This window comes from Drosophila novamexicana, unplaced genomic scaffold, assembly GCF_003285875.2.
Source record: "Drosophila novamexicana strain 15010-1031.04,08,12 unplaced genomic scaffold, DnovRS2.1 tig00000008-arrow-pilon, whole genome shotgun sequence".
Taxonomy (NCBI): Eukaryota; Metazoa; Arthropoda; class Insecta; order Diptera; family Drosophilidae; genus Drosophila; species Drosophila novamexicana.
The window spans coordinates 5,372,911-5,387,605 of record NW_020824765.1 but is presented as its reverse complement, the minus strand read 5'-3'; the positions used below and the strand labels follow the sequence as shown (position 1 = coordinate 5,387,605).

The window sequence follows — 14,695 nt, the reverse complement described above, 5'->3', positions numbered from 1 at the left end:
AGATGGCTATGTAAAAGCAACATTTCTGTATATATGCATGTATTTTAACAGCTATAAATTAAAATGTTTATGTTATGTTAATTTTAACATCAAATATATGATAATTCCCCAATAACATAACATATCTCACCTTTAACAGCAGCTTAACATTTTTAAATAAATCAGTAAAGAGAACAAAAATGCGCGCACCTTCTAATTGCGTGACTGGAAAATTGCGTTCCATTTCTATTGGCATTCCCATTCCCATTCCCAACAGCTATTCGGCCAGTTTCTAACGCTTCCTTTCCCAGTTCTGTTGCTGTTGTTGCTGTTATTGTTATTGTCGTTGTTCTTGTTTGCTGTTAGTTGCAACTAGTTTTTGAATTTGGCACATGCAGGTGTCCCCAATTATGTGGCAGGCACGAAAATTGGGACAACGTTAGAGTTGAGTTGCAAATTGAATATGGGTGCCTGCCACAGCTGCCACAGAAACGAGTTGCGAAAGTAGAACTTGTCTAACATTGGAATGCGACAGAACGCAGTTGGGCCCAAAGTCAAGTGCAGTTAGGCACTTACCTTGTGTTTTATTGTTGGGCAGCTCGTGAACTTGCAACAGCTTGTTTGCTTTTGTTGCATGTCTGTTTGTTTGTTTGTTTGCTTTTGTTTAACTATTATTATTTTTTTCGTGTTGGCTAATCAACTTGCGCGACTGCTGCTTATTTACAGTGTCCACCTTTCCGTTAGCCGCTGCTGCTGCTGCTGCTGTAACATTGATTTCGGTATAATTTTGTAATTTTCACTTTCACTCGTGCGAGTTCAAAGCGGCCAAATGACGTTTGTTGTTGCTGCATTCAAGTGCATTCGACAAAGGGGCAGAGCCATAAAACATTTTTCAATCAAGCTAACAGCATGTTAATAGCATAACAGCAGCACAAGCTCGCGAAGTGTTAATGAGAGAGTGACAGAGTGGAAGAGATCGAGAGAGGGAGAGACGGGCAGAGGCAGAGGCAGAGGCAGAAGCGTGCCAAGCAGCAGCGCTTGCAATTGTTTGCCAAACGCCACCTGCAAAACAACAACAACAGCTTCCGCTGCGCTCTGTCGCTGCCTAGCGCTCTCTATTTCTCTGCTGCAGCTGCGTCGTGGCGCTGCTTCCTCGAACTGCAGCAAGTGTTGTTGACCGCTGCTCGCAGCGCGCAGCTCGCTGCTCTCAAAATGCCGTTGCGCATTGATTGAATGCAACAACAACAATAACAGCTTCTATGCCTTTGTATGCGTGTGTCTATGTTTAATTACATTATGTGTGTGTGTGTCTCGCAGATTCTGTGGGAATTGCTCTGATTTTGTTTTTGTTGCGCTTTTGTTTTGACTAGTGTTTGGCCCAGGCTAAGCTTTTACAGCTCTTAATGCAATTAGTTTTTTGTTTTTGTGCAGCTTCCATTCCCAGCTCAGCTCAGCTCAGTTGCTTTCCCATCAGCCGCGTCTATTTAACTGTAGTTGCATATATGTATATGTATACCTATATATGTACAGTTAACTTTTTTTAAAATTAATTAATCAACGCTTTTGCGGTGTTAACTGGGCGTGCTGCTATTGCCGCTTCTTCATTTGCTGCTGCTCTTCGTCTTCGTCTTCTTCTTGCAAGCTGCACAGTGCTGCCAACCCTATGCAATGAAAAATGTCTTAAAATGCAGAGGCAGCCAGTTGGAACGTGTGGGAGGGGGGGCAACTTCTACGATGATATTCTGTTGCCTGGCTGGCCTGCAGCCATTGTTGCCTTTTGGCTTTGCCTTTGCTTCTGCCTTTGCCTTTGCCGCCTTGTCATTGTTGCAAGACGCTGACTTCCCACAGATTCACAGACAGAGTTTCCCTTTCGTTACGTGACAGCGCGCCCAACTCTGAAAAAAAAACTAAAAAACAATCACACATTGCATTGAGAGAGAGTGAGGGAGGGGGAGGAGGGGGGCAACCCATCCTACAGATGCAGACACCCAGCCCAAAAGTCAAAACAAGCCAAGCCATAATCTGCATATTGCCGTCAGCCAGATCTTAACTTAAGTTTCGCCGCATTGTTCTTAGCCTCCAATCAAGATATATATATATATATATGTATATATATTTATACTTATGTATAATTGACAAGCGCTCATTTTCCGGCCGAATGCGGCGGCTTTCCCAAATCAAAGCAACGTTTTGTTTCTTATGCAATTTTTTGTGGCGCTTTTTTATTTGCACTTTTCTGCTCTGGTGTAATTATGTTGCAACTGGTACTTTTTATTAGTATTTTTTGTTTTTTTTTAGTATTTTATATTTATTGCGTCTTGGAGTTTGTCAACCCCGGCAGATGCGTGGGCTTTGCGACTAGCTGCTGCTGCCTGATGACGCATCTGGCTGAAAAGCTGAAAAGCTGGCCTATAAAAAGAAAGAGTAAAAAATGTATTTATGAAAAACTCATGATTTTGCTTTGGGCTTTTGCAGCTTATCAGCTGCTGCACTTGGCATTGGACATTCGCCCGTTTGGGGCTTGTGGCTTGTGGCACACACGACATCCGGTTGCTGACTTTTTTGGTCGGCTCGTTGGCAATTTCCGTTTATTGACTCGTAAAAGACGCAACAAACTCGTTAAACGTCACATTTGCTGCTGCTGCTGTTGTTGTTGTTGTTGATGATGTTGGACGGGTACCGTTGTTGCAATTTAGTTGACTTTATGAAGACTTCTTTACAGCTGTCTGTCATGAGCTTTTATAACAGCTTTTTTTCTTTCTTGTGACATGTTTAGATCCGCCTGCCTTTTCATTTCAAAGTGCGTATGTTAAATTTCATTCTGTTAAATCATTATGTTAATACAAACTGGCATTACATTAACGTTTCTAGTTTATGTTAATGTTAAAGTTGCTGTTATTACGTTTAAGTTCATGTTAAAGTTTACAGCTATAAATATTGAACTGCGCAAATGAAACCAGCTGTTGGCGTTAAGATAATGTTCCATGTTATATAATCATAATAAATTATAATCTGCACGATTAATGCTAGTTGATAGATTAGATAACTGTCTAGGGCGAAAAGTATGTAGTTTTAGGGAATAATACCCGCAGCCGGAGCATTACGCATTGTACTTAATGTTAATGCGTCAGGGCTTTTGGTTTATTTTGTGGTGGGACATGGGCAGGGAGGGGTGGGTAACATATCTAATTAGTCAGACACTCGTCATTGGCATTTATTGGGCTTCATATGCAGCTGGCAACCCTTTTGGGTATCTTTATAACGGGGTTGCCGGTCACTTGAGGGATTTTCTTTGGTATTTTGTACCTTGTTGTTTAGTTTTTTGTTTTGGGTTCAGGTCAGGTGGCAGGCAGAGAAAGTCATGCTCTGTCAGATGGCTTCTAATTGAAGCGGCGCCACATGCTGTGCCTTTGGCTCTGTAACTCTTAGCTCGTTGCGATAGCTTTTGTGCTTATGCAAATGATATGACACTTGGCTTATCTCACAGAAACGTATGCTATAATATAAACAAAAGCCGCGTATGCTGGCTAAAATGTGTGACAGTTTCATAATAGTGCAGTGAAAAATGTTAACCCAAAAAACATGTCAAAGAAGACACCGAAAAGAGCGACGCTTAACAGTGGCCGAGAAATGTTAATTAAACATAGCTGTACAATTCCAAGAACTGGCACAATAAAAGCCACTCAACAACAACCACAACAACAGCAGCAGAAACAGCAGCCCCGAGCGCAGCTTAGAAGCAACAAGCCAAAGAAAAACCAAAAAAAAAAAAGAATCAAGAATAATAATAACAACACTTGTATAGAAGCTGGCGCACGCGCAGGCCAATTAACAAAGGCGGCTTTGCTTTGCTATGCCAGTGCCATCGCAGTCGCAGTCGACGTCGACGTCAGCGTCAACGTCCAGCCATTCATTGAAGCATGCAGCGAGAGCTTTGACTTTGCTTTCTTTGCTGCAGTTGTGCTCGCTCCACTTTCGCCTGTGTGTGTGTGTGTGCGCGCCCGCTGCGCTCTCACGACGTTCGTAGCTAAACCGCGCTCTGGCTTTGTCCAACGTGCAAGCGTAGCTGTATTTGTGTGCAAGAAGCGCTCTCACTGCGTTATACTCGCGCATGCTCAGCGCGCTCTGCCACTGCTGCTTGGGGCTTTGGAGGCTTTGTATGTGTGCCTGGCGCTCAGTTCGCTTTCAGTCGCGCTTGAAGCCGGTCGTCGGTGTGGCTACTCTATGCGTATTTGCGCCTCTCAACGTTTGTTATTGTTTTTTGCGTAGCGTCGCGTGAAAGTCTTTGTGGCTGCAATTGCATAAATTTCGCGGTGTCTCCTTAACTGAACGCGCCTCTCGATGACGCATATATGCGCTCGGTGAGCCAAGTTTTGTGTGTGTGTGTGTATGTGTGGACAGTGTCAATGTCCTTTTTGGTGGAACAACGCCCCAACAACTGTTGCCAACAGCTTGAAACGCTTTGGGATTAGCCGCACAACCATTTGTCTTTGTTGTTGTTGGTGTTGCTCTTGTTTAGTTTTGCTAAAACGTAAGTTGCTAAACGCTTCGACTCGATTTGGGCCATTTATTTTACAGCTTCTTCACGGCAACAGCAGCTGCCTCTGATGCTTCTTCTAATAATTAAGACAAAAGCGCGCAACAACAAACAGTAAAAATAAAAATAAAAAAACAATCAAAAATACCGCTTGGGTGAAATTCCATTTCTCTTTTAGTTTTGGTTTTGATTTTTTCTTTAACCATCTTTGAACGTTTGTAAAAAGTGAAAATCAAGTGACAATCAATTAAAATTCGACACAAGACGCCAAATAAAAACACATAAAAAAAAAATCAGAAAATAAATAAGAAACGAGTCGAAACGCAAGAAAAGAAAAAAATCGATTTTCAATTTCAGGCATTCGCTTGAAATTTTGTTCTAATTTTGTCACACTTTTATTTATTTATGTTGTTGTTGTTGTTGTTGTTGTTTTGGTCTGCTTCTTCTGCTGCGTTAGCTCGTTTTATTTTTGTTTCTTTACGTTTTTTGCCCCTCTTCATTTCACGTATCTTTGCGGTACTTACGCTACGCGGCTTAACCCAAATTCACTTGTTGCATGCGCTGAATAAGCAAAAAAAAAAAAAAGAAAAAGAATAAAAAAAATACTAAAAAAAAATGTTAAATAAAACCGCGCACAGAATCGAAGAAAACTGAACAATTTTCGTTGTACTTTTGTCGCCGCCTTTCTATGGCTTTACGTTAATGCAATATGATTGGGGGACTGGGGGACTGGGACTGGGTCAGGCCCAAGGCGGTCGCCCGACCCACTTCCAGTCCGTCTGGCACCCATCCAGACCTGTCCTAACCCCGCTTGCCTTAGTTGGGCTCAACTCAACTCAAATTACAAATGCGTTGACAGCTCAGTTGTCACTAACTAAGCTAAACCAAACGAATTCATCATCATCAACAACATCAACAAGCATCGTAATAACACCCCATAATAATCAGGTTGTGCTGGCCATACTTGGCTAGGAATCGCATAATCGTAAATTGATTATAAACCCATGAAAAACTCATTCTCGGTCTATTGAGTCGGATGCTCAACTTTTGTAATGCAAAAATTCACATTTGGTTAACATCAAAAGCGGTGCGAAAAATAAAACAAGATATTCAACTAAGCAAACGGATGCCGAATATGGCATACACTATACAGAGAGTAGAACGAATATTAAGACATTTTTTTAGTTTTGTGTATAATTTATATTAGTTTTTGGAGAATATATATTTTGTTCAAGTTCTGACTTAACCTTCTTGTTGATGCGTATGGCGGTATATACTCACAGAATAATCAACTATTTATTGATAAAATAAGTACATTACCTCTTTTAAAAAGTGTTCAGCTTCAAAGTCTTTTAACCAGAATAAGAAACTTTCTAGACATACATAAAATCCTGTTATAAGATGACTTTTTTCTTATACATTATTGAATGAGTTCAAGCAGTTACATAGAATTTTTTAACAGAGCGATAACATGTTGCTGTAGATTTAACATAGTCTTAATTTAACATATGTTAATTTACAATTGGGCTAGAAACACAAATCTGTGCAGTAAATGGACATATTCCGTATAATTTATAAAATATTCAAGAGTACAGCATAGATTATAGATATAATATCACTTTAATACAAAAGATTAAAAATCTCTCCTGTCTCTGGTTACTAACAACATAAACAATTTTGACTGCTCCAATAAAAAAAATTCAAATTATAAATGAATACAAAAAACATTGTTTCTTAAAACAAATTGCACTGAAATCAACAAAAAGATTGTTTAGGCGTTTCTATTTTGTTTTTTTTTTTTTTTTTTTCAAGCGCTGACCAAAACAGCAACATTTTTTGTTGTTGTTGTTGTTTTGGCTGTTCATAAATGGTCAGTAAAGCTTGTTGTTGTTTCTTATATTTATGTACACACACTCGCACACACAAACACGTCGAACTATACAAATAGCAGAGATTTGTTGTGTGTAAAGTGCGAAAAATGTATCGACTGTTAAAAATCCCCCACATCCACTTGATGCGTTAGTCTACGAAATGCGTGGGCTCCGCCAAGGGTGGCCTCAACTTGTTATAGTTGTAGTTGTGCCTAAATTTTAGATATATAGATACATATTTTTATAAAACAACAACGACCTTGTTTTTATTTGGGCGTACGTGTGCGTGTGCCTTGTTGATGGAGTCCGCTGTTCCTGTGAATATAGTACGTGTATCTCACGGCATGTGTAATGTGGCCGTAACTTTAAGTGCGAGAGCGCGGGCAAATGACCGATTAGAAATCACATCACTTTCATGTAGTTGTCTCGCTTGTTGTTGTTTTTGTTGTCGTTTTGTTCCCGCAACATCAAAGCGGGCGCCAAAAATTTAATATTGCCTGTTATTAATTGCCAGGGCTCATATGAGCAAGCCAAGTAGCTAAGTAGTCACGCGTACCAAGTATTAATCACACTTTTTGCTTAAATCTGGCGAGGGTCTTTAAAGAAAATGTTTGTCTAAGCATTTAGCATGAGTGATGCGCATTAACATAATGCCAATTCTGTTGGTTGTTGTTAACATGACTGCTGTGGCAGCTTAACAGAGCGATAGAATGATCTTGTAATGATGTTAATGTTAAGTAAATGTTAACTTTAACATGTACGATATGCATTAACAAACCTATTAACGGTTGTTAGTATGAAAGCGAAAGAATGATTCTGTTACATTATACAACGTCTTATGTTTGCATATGTTTGTTAAGTCCAATGTTAGCATTTAACATGTGCATTGCCCATTAACATAATGCCAAAAATTTTTAACATCTAACATGTCTGTTGTGGGAGATTAACTGATTATGTTACATTTCACACTGTCTTTTAACATTTGCGATTCACATTAACATAATGCCAAAAATCTGTGAGCAGTAGTTAACATGGCTGTTATCAGCGATTGATTGATTCTGTTAGCTTTTATAAAGTCTTAAGCTTACATGTACTGTAAAAGACAATGTTAACAGATATGCGTAAAATGAAACACACTCATTTGGAGCTTTGTGTGCAGTTGAAATTCATAAAAATATATTATATTATTTTTATTTTTAACTATTTATACACTCTATTAAAACTAGGGGATTTTTTTTAAATAAAAGTCAAGCTCTTGATCATTTCGTGATTCATTCATTTATGGATAAGTGTAAATTGTCACGTAAAGAAATTTATTTAATCTACAGAAATATATAATAATAGGCATTTCCAGAAAAAAGTCTATGACTTAAATCTAAACAATCAGTACTGTTTTTTTTTTAATGATTAAATTTAGAATGGAAGACAAGCTATGTTAAAGATCTTTGTATTTCTCTTTGCTTTTTCGTACTATCATGAGGCCCGCCCTAAGATTCTCTTTATTTACCTTTTCTATGCGTAGTATTACAATGCAACCATTTAAGTAACCCTCGCTGCTTGACTTTGACACCCTCAACTAATGACAATTTTTTTCTACTCTTTTCTCTTGCAGGTAAATGACAAGAAATGAAAAAAAAAAAAACCAAATTAACAACTGGAAAACGATTTTTTTTTTTGCGTTTATATTTATTTTTTATGTAAAAAAAGCATTTTCCAAAACGAAAACGAATCTGCGCCGACAACAAATGCTGCCAGTTGCTTATATCTTTAAGATACACACATATCTATAAGATAAGCAGCCAAGCAATTAATTTGTATCTGTAGCTGTGCCTGTATCTGTATCTGTATTTGTATCTGCGAATGTATCTGCATTCAGAGCGTCGCGGCTCTCGCTGCATACCGAGCGAATGGCAAAAACAAATACAAAAAAAATATAGAAAAACATGCAGGGAAAATGATTTGTTTTTCCGTAATTTTTGCGCAAAAATGAAAAGCTTTCTAATCGCTTGGCTGCCTCAGCGTTTTCCATTGCAGTTTGCGCCCTGCCAGAAGCGCCTTGACATTTCCCAATTTCAATTCGTTCGCAGCGTGTCGCGCCTTTTTTTTTCTTTCCCTGTATCTATGTATCATAATATATGGAAATATATACATATACATATATATGACATATACTTATGCATAGATATATAATATCGCACATTTGACAGTTTGTCGCCGCGATTTTTGCGTCGCGTATTCGATTTGGAAAATGAATATATAAAAATAAACAGCAAGAAATTCGCATATTTTGTCAGTGCGCAAAGACAAAAGAAAGAAAAACAGTTAACCGCAAAAGAAAAACCCATAGAAAATCGCTGGGAAAACTGCCGTCAGATGTTTGAGCAATGCCTCGCCTGAATCAATTGTAGGGCATAAAACCAAGTACACAAACAAATTGTTTCCTAGCATGGCACTCACTATGAACATGGTGTTTCTCAAGGATTTACGATCGCGTCTCAAAGGATATCTGCACGTATGTACATAGACATATATATAAATCTATCAGTGTGTGAGTGCGAGTCGAGTTAAACGCATTCCATTTTGGAATTCTTATTGTTGTATAAGCTATTTACTTACATATAAATATGAATGTGAATATGAGTTTGAGTCGCAGATAGCACGCGCGAAATTTGCTTACTTGAGTCATGTAGTCCAATAAGCATAGTTGAAGTATGCGACAAGGTGCATATTGGTTTTGCCTGTGCGTATGTAACATTTTGCTGAGGAGACGCTTGTGTAGCTTAAGAGCATATCTAATATAATTTATTGCAGAATATGCTTATTTAAAGAATAAGTTAATGAGCTAAGCTAAGAAATTACTGTTGAAAACAAGAGGAATAGGAAACTTGGAATGGCTCTAGAATGATAAAGTAAAACCATTTTAAAGATATGCTAGCATACAGTAGAAATGGAAAGCTTGGGATTAGCATTGGGAATCCCATAAATGCCTCTTTCAACAATCGAAAAAGTTCTCTACATAATGTTTGGCAAGGTGCTTGCTCAAGGCAACTTTCTTGTAGGGTATTACGAAATAGAATTCTTAAATATTTTCATTCCTGATATTGTCTTTCGTATCTACACAAACATGAGCTTATTACAGGGTATTCCACGGTAGTTCAGCTCTTGTTCTTGGGTTAATATATTATTAATTAAACGTGGGTTGCTTGCCGCAGATTCTCTGCTACCCCTCTATACGTATCACGCTCTTGCTGTCTCTAGAAGTGCTCCTCTTGTTCTCTCAGCCCCCACACACACACGCACACACACACACATACACACAGAGACACACACACACGCAGAAAGACTGCGTCAAAAGAAAGCCACAAAATTCAGCCATTTACTGATGTCGCCTTCTCTCGCCGCCCGCCGTATCCTCTACACTTTTTGTTGTTGTTGTTATTGTTGCCACAACGCCTCCATTTCCATTTCCGTTTCATCTCATCATGGCCCACCCCCTTCCGGCGCCCGGCCCCTGACTCCGCTGTGCCAGTCTCATAGTCTTGTCTCTCGGTTGTCCAATGCGACGCCTGCAATTTTTGCAACTTTCTCAGACAGCGGCTGTCATCATCATGTGGCCGCCCTATAGACGGGGACTGGAACTGGAACTGGCAGAGGTAGAGGTAGAGGTAGTTGGGAGCATGCTTTTTACCCATATATATGCACCTATGCTAGTACTCGTACTACTTACTGTGTGTATCTTGTATCTTTGCGTCTCTTGCGTCTCTTTTTTTGCACATCGCATATCGCTATATCGCATATTATGCTGATTATTCAAGTATTCGTAAGTATGTTGTGTCAGTATGTTTTTTCATTTTTTTTCTCTTTCCTTTTTTCGCAAGTATAAACTTTGGCTTTCTGCAATCGCGTTATGCAATTGCAATTCCCGGCGGGCCCCATTATCATCAAGATGTTTTTATAAAGAATGCGCCGTGTCGACGCCGCAAACGAGCCGCTATAATTTCACATACAAGCTCGTAAAACATTTCCCAGGAGCCTTTTTATGATTTGTGTTTGCAATCGAATGCAAAAAGAGACAAATTAAAGCGAAGCTTGCCATTGTCAGCCTAATGAAGTTATGAGCGCTAAGATATATATCTAACAAATGACTGTCTCAATTAGTTAAAGTTCACTTAGGGAAGAAAAAATCGCATTTTCATTATTTTGAGCCGCAACTTGAACTAAATAGATGTAATTTAGACATTGTTCAAATAAAGTAAACTAATTATTAGTAATACTTTACAATATATTAGGGTTTTTGCTAGTTCGTTTTTTGTATGCGCCACAAAATCTTAGATAATCATTTTCAGCTTAGCTCCCGTGACCCCGTTTGATGTAATCCATATAATATATATATATATGTAATTTTTTAATATGTGTGGCAAACTTAACGCTTTCAAATCTAATTGAAAACGAGAAAGTAAGAATATCTTCGACACAGCAAAGATTTAATATCCTTGTAGTCATTTTGCTAAACCTACTTTTCGACCGATCCCTATGTCTGCTATATGGTAAATAGGCTATATGATATATCTGCAACAGAAAACTGGACAAATGCAAGATCTATTCAAGACGATAGCTTTAAAATTCAACGGACAGACGGGCATGACTATATCAACTTGATACTCATCTAGAGCAAATATACTTTGTCCTTCTATGACAAAATTATAATACCCTAAAGTACATATAAAAAAAACATTGCCTTCGAAAAATAATCCAATTTCGTTAAAGGAATTCCCAAATCTTTAAAAATATCGATTTTATCAGCACGGGAACAGAATATTGAATTCTGTTGCATAGTGTTGTTTTTCTGTTTTTTTTTTCATAGATATAAATAAAAACTTTCTAGTTTATTTTTCCATCTGATGGAATTTATTAGGCGGCCCATGCATCATTACTCTAATAATATTTATATTTGGTATCTAGATTGTTAAATAGTTCATCTATAAATATTGGGTTACAAAAACTACAATAATTAGATCATTAGTACAAGATGTTTTGATACACTGCATCCATTGGAAATAGATGCAAAAGGGCATTATGTTTTGATGCAAATGTATGTAACAGGCAGAAGGCAGCATCTGCGACTCTATAAAGTATATATATGCTTAATGTCCTTTACAATATATATTTCCCTGTATCGTATACTGAATACGCAGACTTTTTTTTAATTTTTCTCGAACATTAAAAGAGCTAGATACATTTGTTATACACATATTCAGAATATTTCACTCTTGAGATATCTCCGCCTGTTAACAACGAATTTTTGGATGCAATTGGATGCCACATTTCGAAAAGATCAAACAATAAGCACAATTGAACGCATTTCGCAGAGCAAGGATATAAGTAAAGACAGCTCGACGCGGGCTTGAGGGTATCTCTTAGTCGGCCACTCCCAACGAGAGCAGCTTTGTTTTATTTGTGTTTTCATAATCTCTCAAGTGGTTAGCTCAATCATTTCAAGGTATTGGCTATGGCCAGATAATTGCATAGATATACATACCACTTACCCCTTTGATAATAGCCAAGCAGGCGATGTAACGGCCAAATGCAATCGATGTCTGTTGATGCGGTCACTCAGCTGCGTTTTGTGTTATCAACTGAAAACCAGGCCGAAACCAGTTGCCAGCTTCGTGAGTCACTTCGTTAAGTAACTTCGTAATAAATCGTTTGACTTCGCCCACCCACGAGGTGTGCCGCAAGTGTTTGTGTGAGTGCGAGTGTGTGTGTGTGCATTTGGTTCGGGTCGATGGGCACATTTATTACACCAGGGGAAATGACGTGAACATCATTTCAAGTTCGTTAGTTGCGGCGTGCGGGCAGCTATAAAAAAAGTGTTTGCAACAAGTTGCAGTCTCAACGCGATTTCTAACTGTGAAATTTCAAGACGATTAATATAAATATAACAATATATGTTCTCTGTATATAAAATATCAGGCTAAGCATGTGATACAACTAAGCCCTGCGCATTTTTTACATATTTCAAAGTGTAATCGTGTGTGTGTGTGTGTGTATGTGTGTGTATTTCGAGTGGATAAACAAACGTTCTGTCTTCAAAATTTGTGTTTAGTTTCTTGGCTTTCAGGCTTATCATAGGGCCGCACGGCCACAGCAAATGCCGATAAGAAAACGTTGCGCAGTCTACGCCGTCCCTGGCATTCGTCTTATAAATTTTAATTATAAGAGTTTTTACGAAGCAACTTTTTTCCACGTTTTGCTCTTTTTATAACGTGCCCAGACAATCAATCAAGTCTATATATGAGTGCAGCCGAAATATATGGCAATGTTATATTCAATTAGAGTCCAATAAGTCTTTGGGCTTTTGCCGCCCCTATTGTCTTGGTTAATTTTCGCTTTCTACATTTGGCTGGTTCGGGGAGTTCGAGAGCTGGAGAAATTCTTATGCATATTCATGGCTAACAAATATGGCCAACTGTCAGCTGCTCTACGACGGCCTTATTGGGCTAATTGGCATGAGTCAAGTTCAGTTTTTACAACAAACAGCTCCCAGTTGCCTTTCGTTAATGCAAATTCGCGACGCTTTTGACTTAAAAGCAGTCAACGTATTCCATGGAATTCAATATGCCACAAACAGAACTCTGTCTACAGTTGATAATAATATTATAATAACAATAATAACAATAACAATTGCCGTCGCTTACTTTGTAAGTTTATGAGCAAAAAAAAAAACAAAAAAAAAACCAAAGTAAACAACGGCTACAAATTTATAAACTAAGTTTCCTGTGTATGTGCGTATATATTTATGCTTTTTAGCAGTCATGCGATATATAGTTTCTTTATCGGGCCTTTACAGACGTGCGCACATATTTATGGTGCCATGTTGTGCTAACTGTCTGACTTCTAGCTTTTATGATATAAACAAAATAGTTTTCATTTCGACAAATTTCAGATAAAAGTGCTTTGGTTAGCTTAGCTTCAAGTTTCTTTATTGTATAACATACAAGTATTTACCTTTAGCATTAAACAATATATGTTGGTTTATGTATAGAATGTTTCTTAAATGCAATCATTTTTGGTAAATCCCATTTTCGTGATCAAAAATCAACAAATGCTCTAAAAAACAATATATCCATGAAATTCGAGTTCATTTTTCCATAAATGCTGTGAAGCTGGCCATGTTAATCATAATACACTTAAATCGTTTGAGAATCACACTTTCGACAAATTTTATACCTTTGTTGAGGGTATTATAATGTTGTAATTAACCAACTTTAACCCCATAAAGTATATATATTCTCTAGATCTTGCCATGTCCGTCTATCTGTTACTATGCTAACTAATCTCTTAGTTTTAAAGCCTTCTTCTTGTAACTTTGCGAAGGTTCGTCTTTCTGTTTGCAAACAGTATTTAGGTCGGATCGAACCACTATATCATATAGCTGCCTTAGGAAGGATCGGTCGAAAAATAGCTGCTGATATTTATTAACTTCATCATCATTCTCATATATATAACTGCCATAGGAAAGATCGGTCGATAAATAATGTTCTTTTATGAAAAAATATTCTGTTATTCAAAATATTTTCATCAAGCTCGGCATTTACAAGCTTCAGTATTCCTCGCATATCTACAAAAGGCAAATGTTTGAGAGAGTATTAGATCTTCGGCGTGCCGAAGATATGCTTACTTTTTCGATTTGGCTTGTACTACATTTTTTAAAATTGTCGCTTTAATCTACAGATGTGAACTTCAAATTTTGCTTAACTATAAATAATAAACTTTTATTAGAAGTAGAGTGTGACCAGCATCCTTTTATCTGTATATCCTATCGATAAGCTTTCTCTTTGATTTATCGATTTAACTAATTGATAACATTTCGTGCATTTCAAAAGTGTGACCAAACGTTCCAATTTTCAAATGATGCTGCGACTCGCTTTTGCTTAGAAAGTCGCCAATTATTGCTTTCAGTGCAACTTGTAATTGAAACTGGCAAAGTTGTCCACACTTTCAATTCGTATTCTTGGCAACTACAAATTGCTTTGGGTGAGAACGAGAGACTACTTGAAATGTTTTGCAAAGTTTTCAATGCAAAACTTGAATAGCAGCCAAATTGAATGCGCCGTGAAAGTTGAGTGAGAAGTTGTTTGCTATTCCAAATTGATTAGAACTTTTAATTTGCATTATAATTGTTGCTGCACAGATACCAGATCGGAAATGTTTAGAAACGAGCACGAGAAATTTCTTTATCAATTGTGTTAACTTTCTTATATCGCTTCAATGCGACGACGATGACATGACAATCTAGAACCACGTC

The 14,695-nt window shown here is 37.8% G+C and overlaps 1 protein-coding gene across 5 annotated transcripts in view; it reads left to right on the top strand.

Moving 5' to 3' along the window:
* Positions 1–14,695, top strand: part of LOC115764876 (serine/threonine-protein kinase N) — a 41,865-nt gene that overhangs the window by 7,167 nt on the left and 20,003 nt on the right. The window contains exon 1 of one of the 5 annotated variants that reach the window (XM_030708174.1): positions 8,678–8,899. The exons of 2 other annotated variants lie outside the window; for them this stretch is intronic. In XM_030708174.1, the coding sequence (XP_030564034.1) occupies positions 8,834–8,899 (66 nt within the window). In that variant the 5' untranslated portion in view covers positions 8,678–8,833. Of the gene's footprint in view, positions 1–8,677; positions 8,900–12,283; positions 12,345–14,695 lie in introns of those variants that run through there. 2 more of the 5 variants (XM_030708216.1, XM_030708224.1) reach the window with 2 other exon arrangements.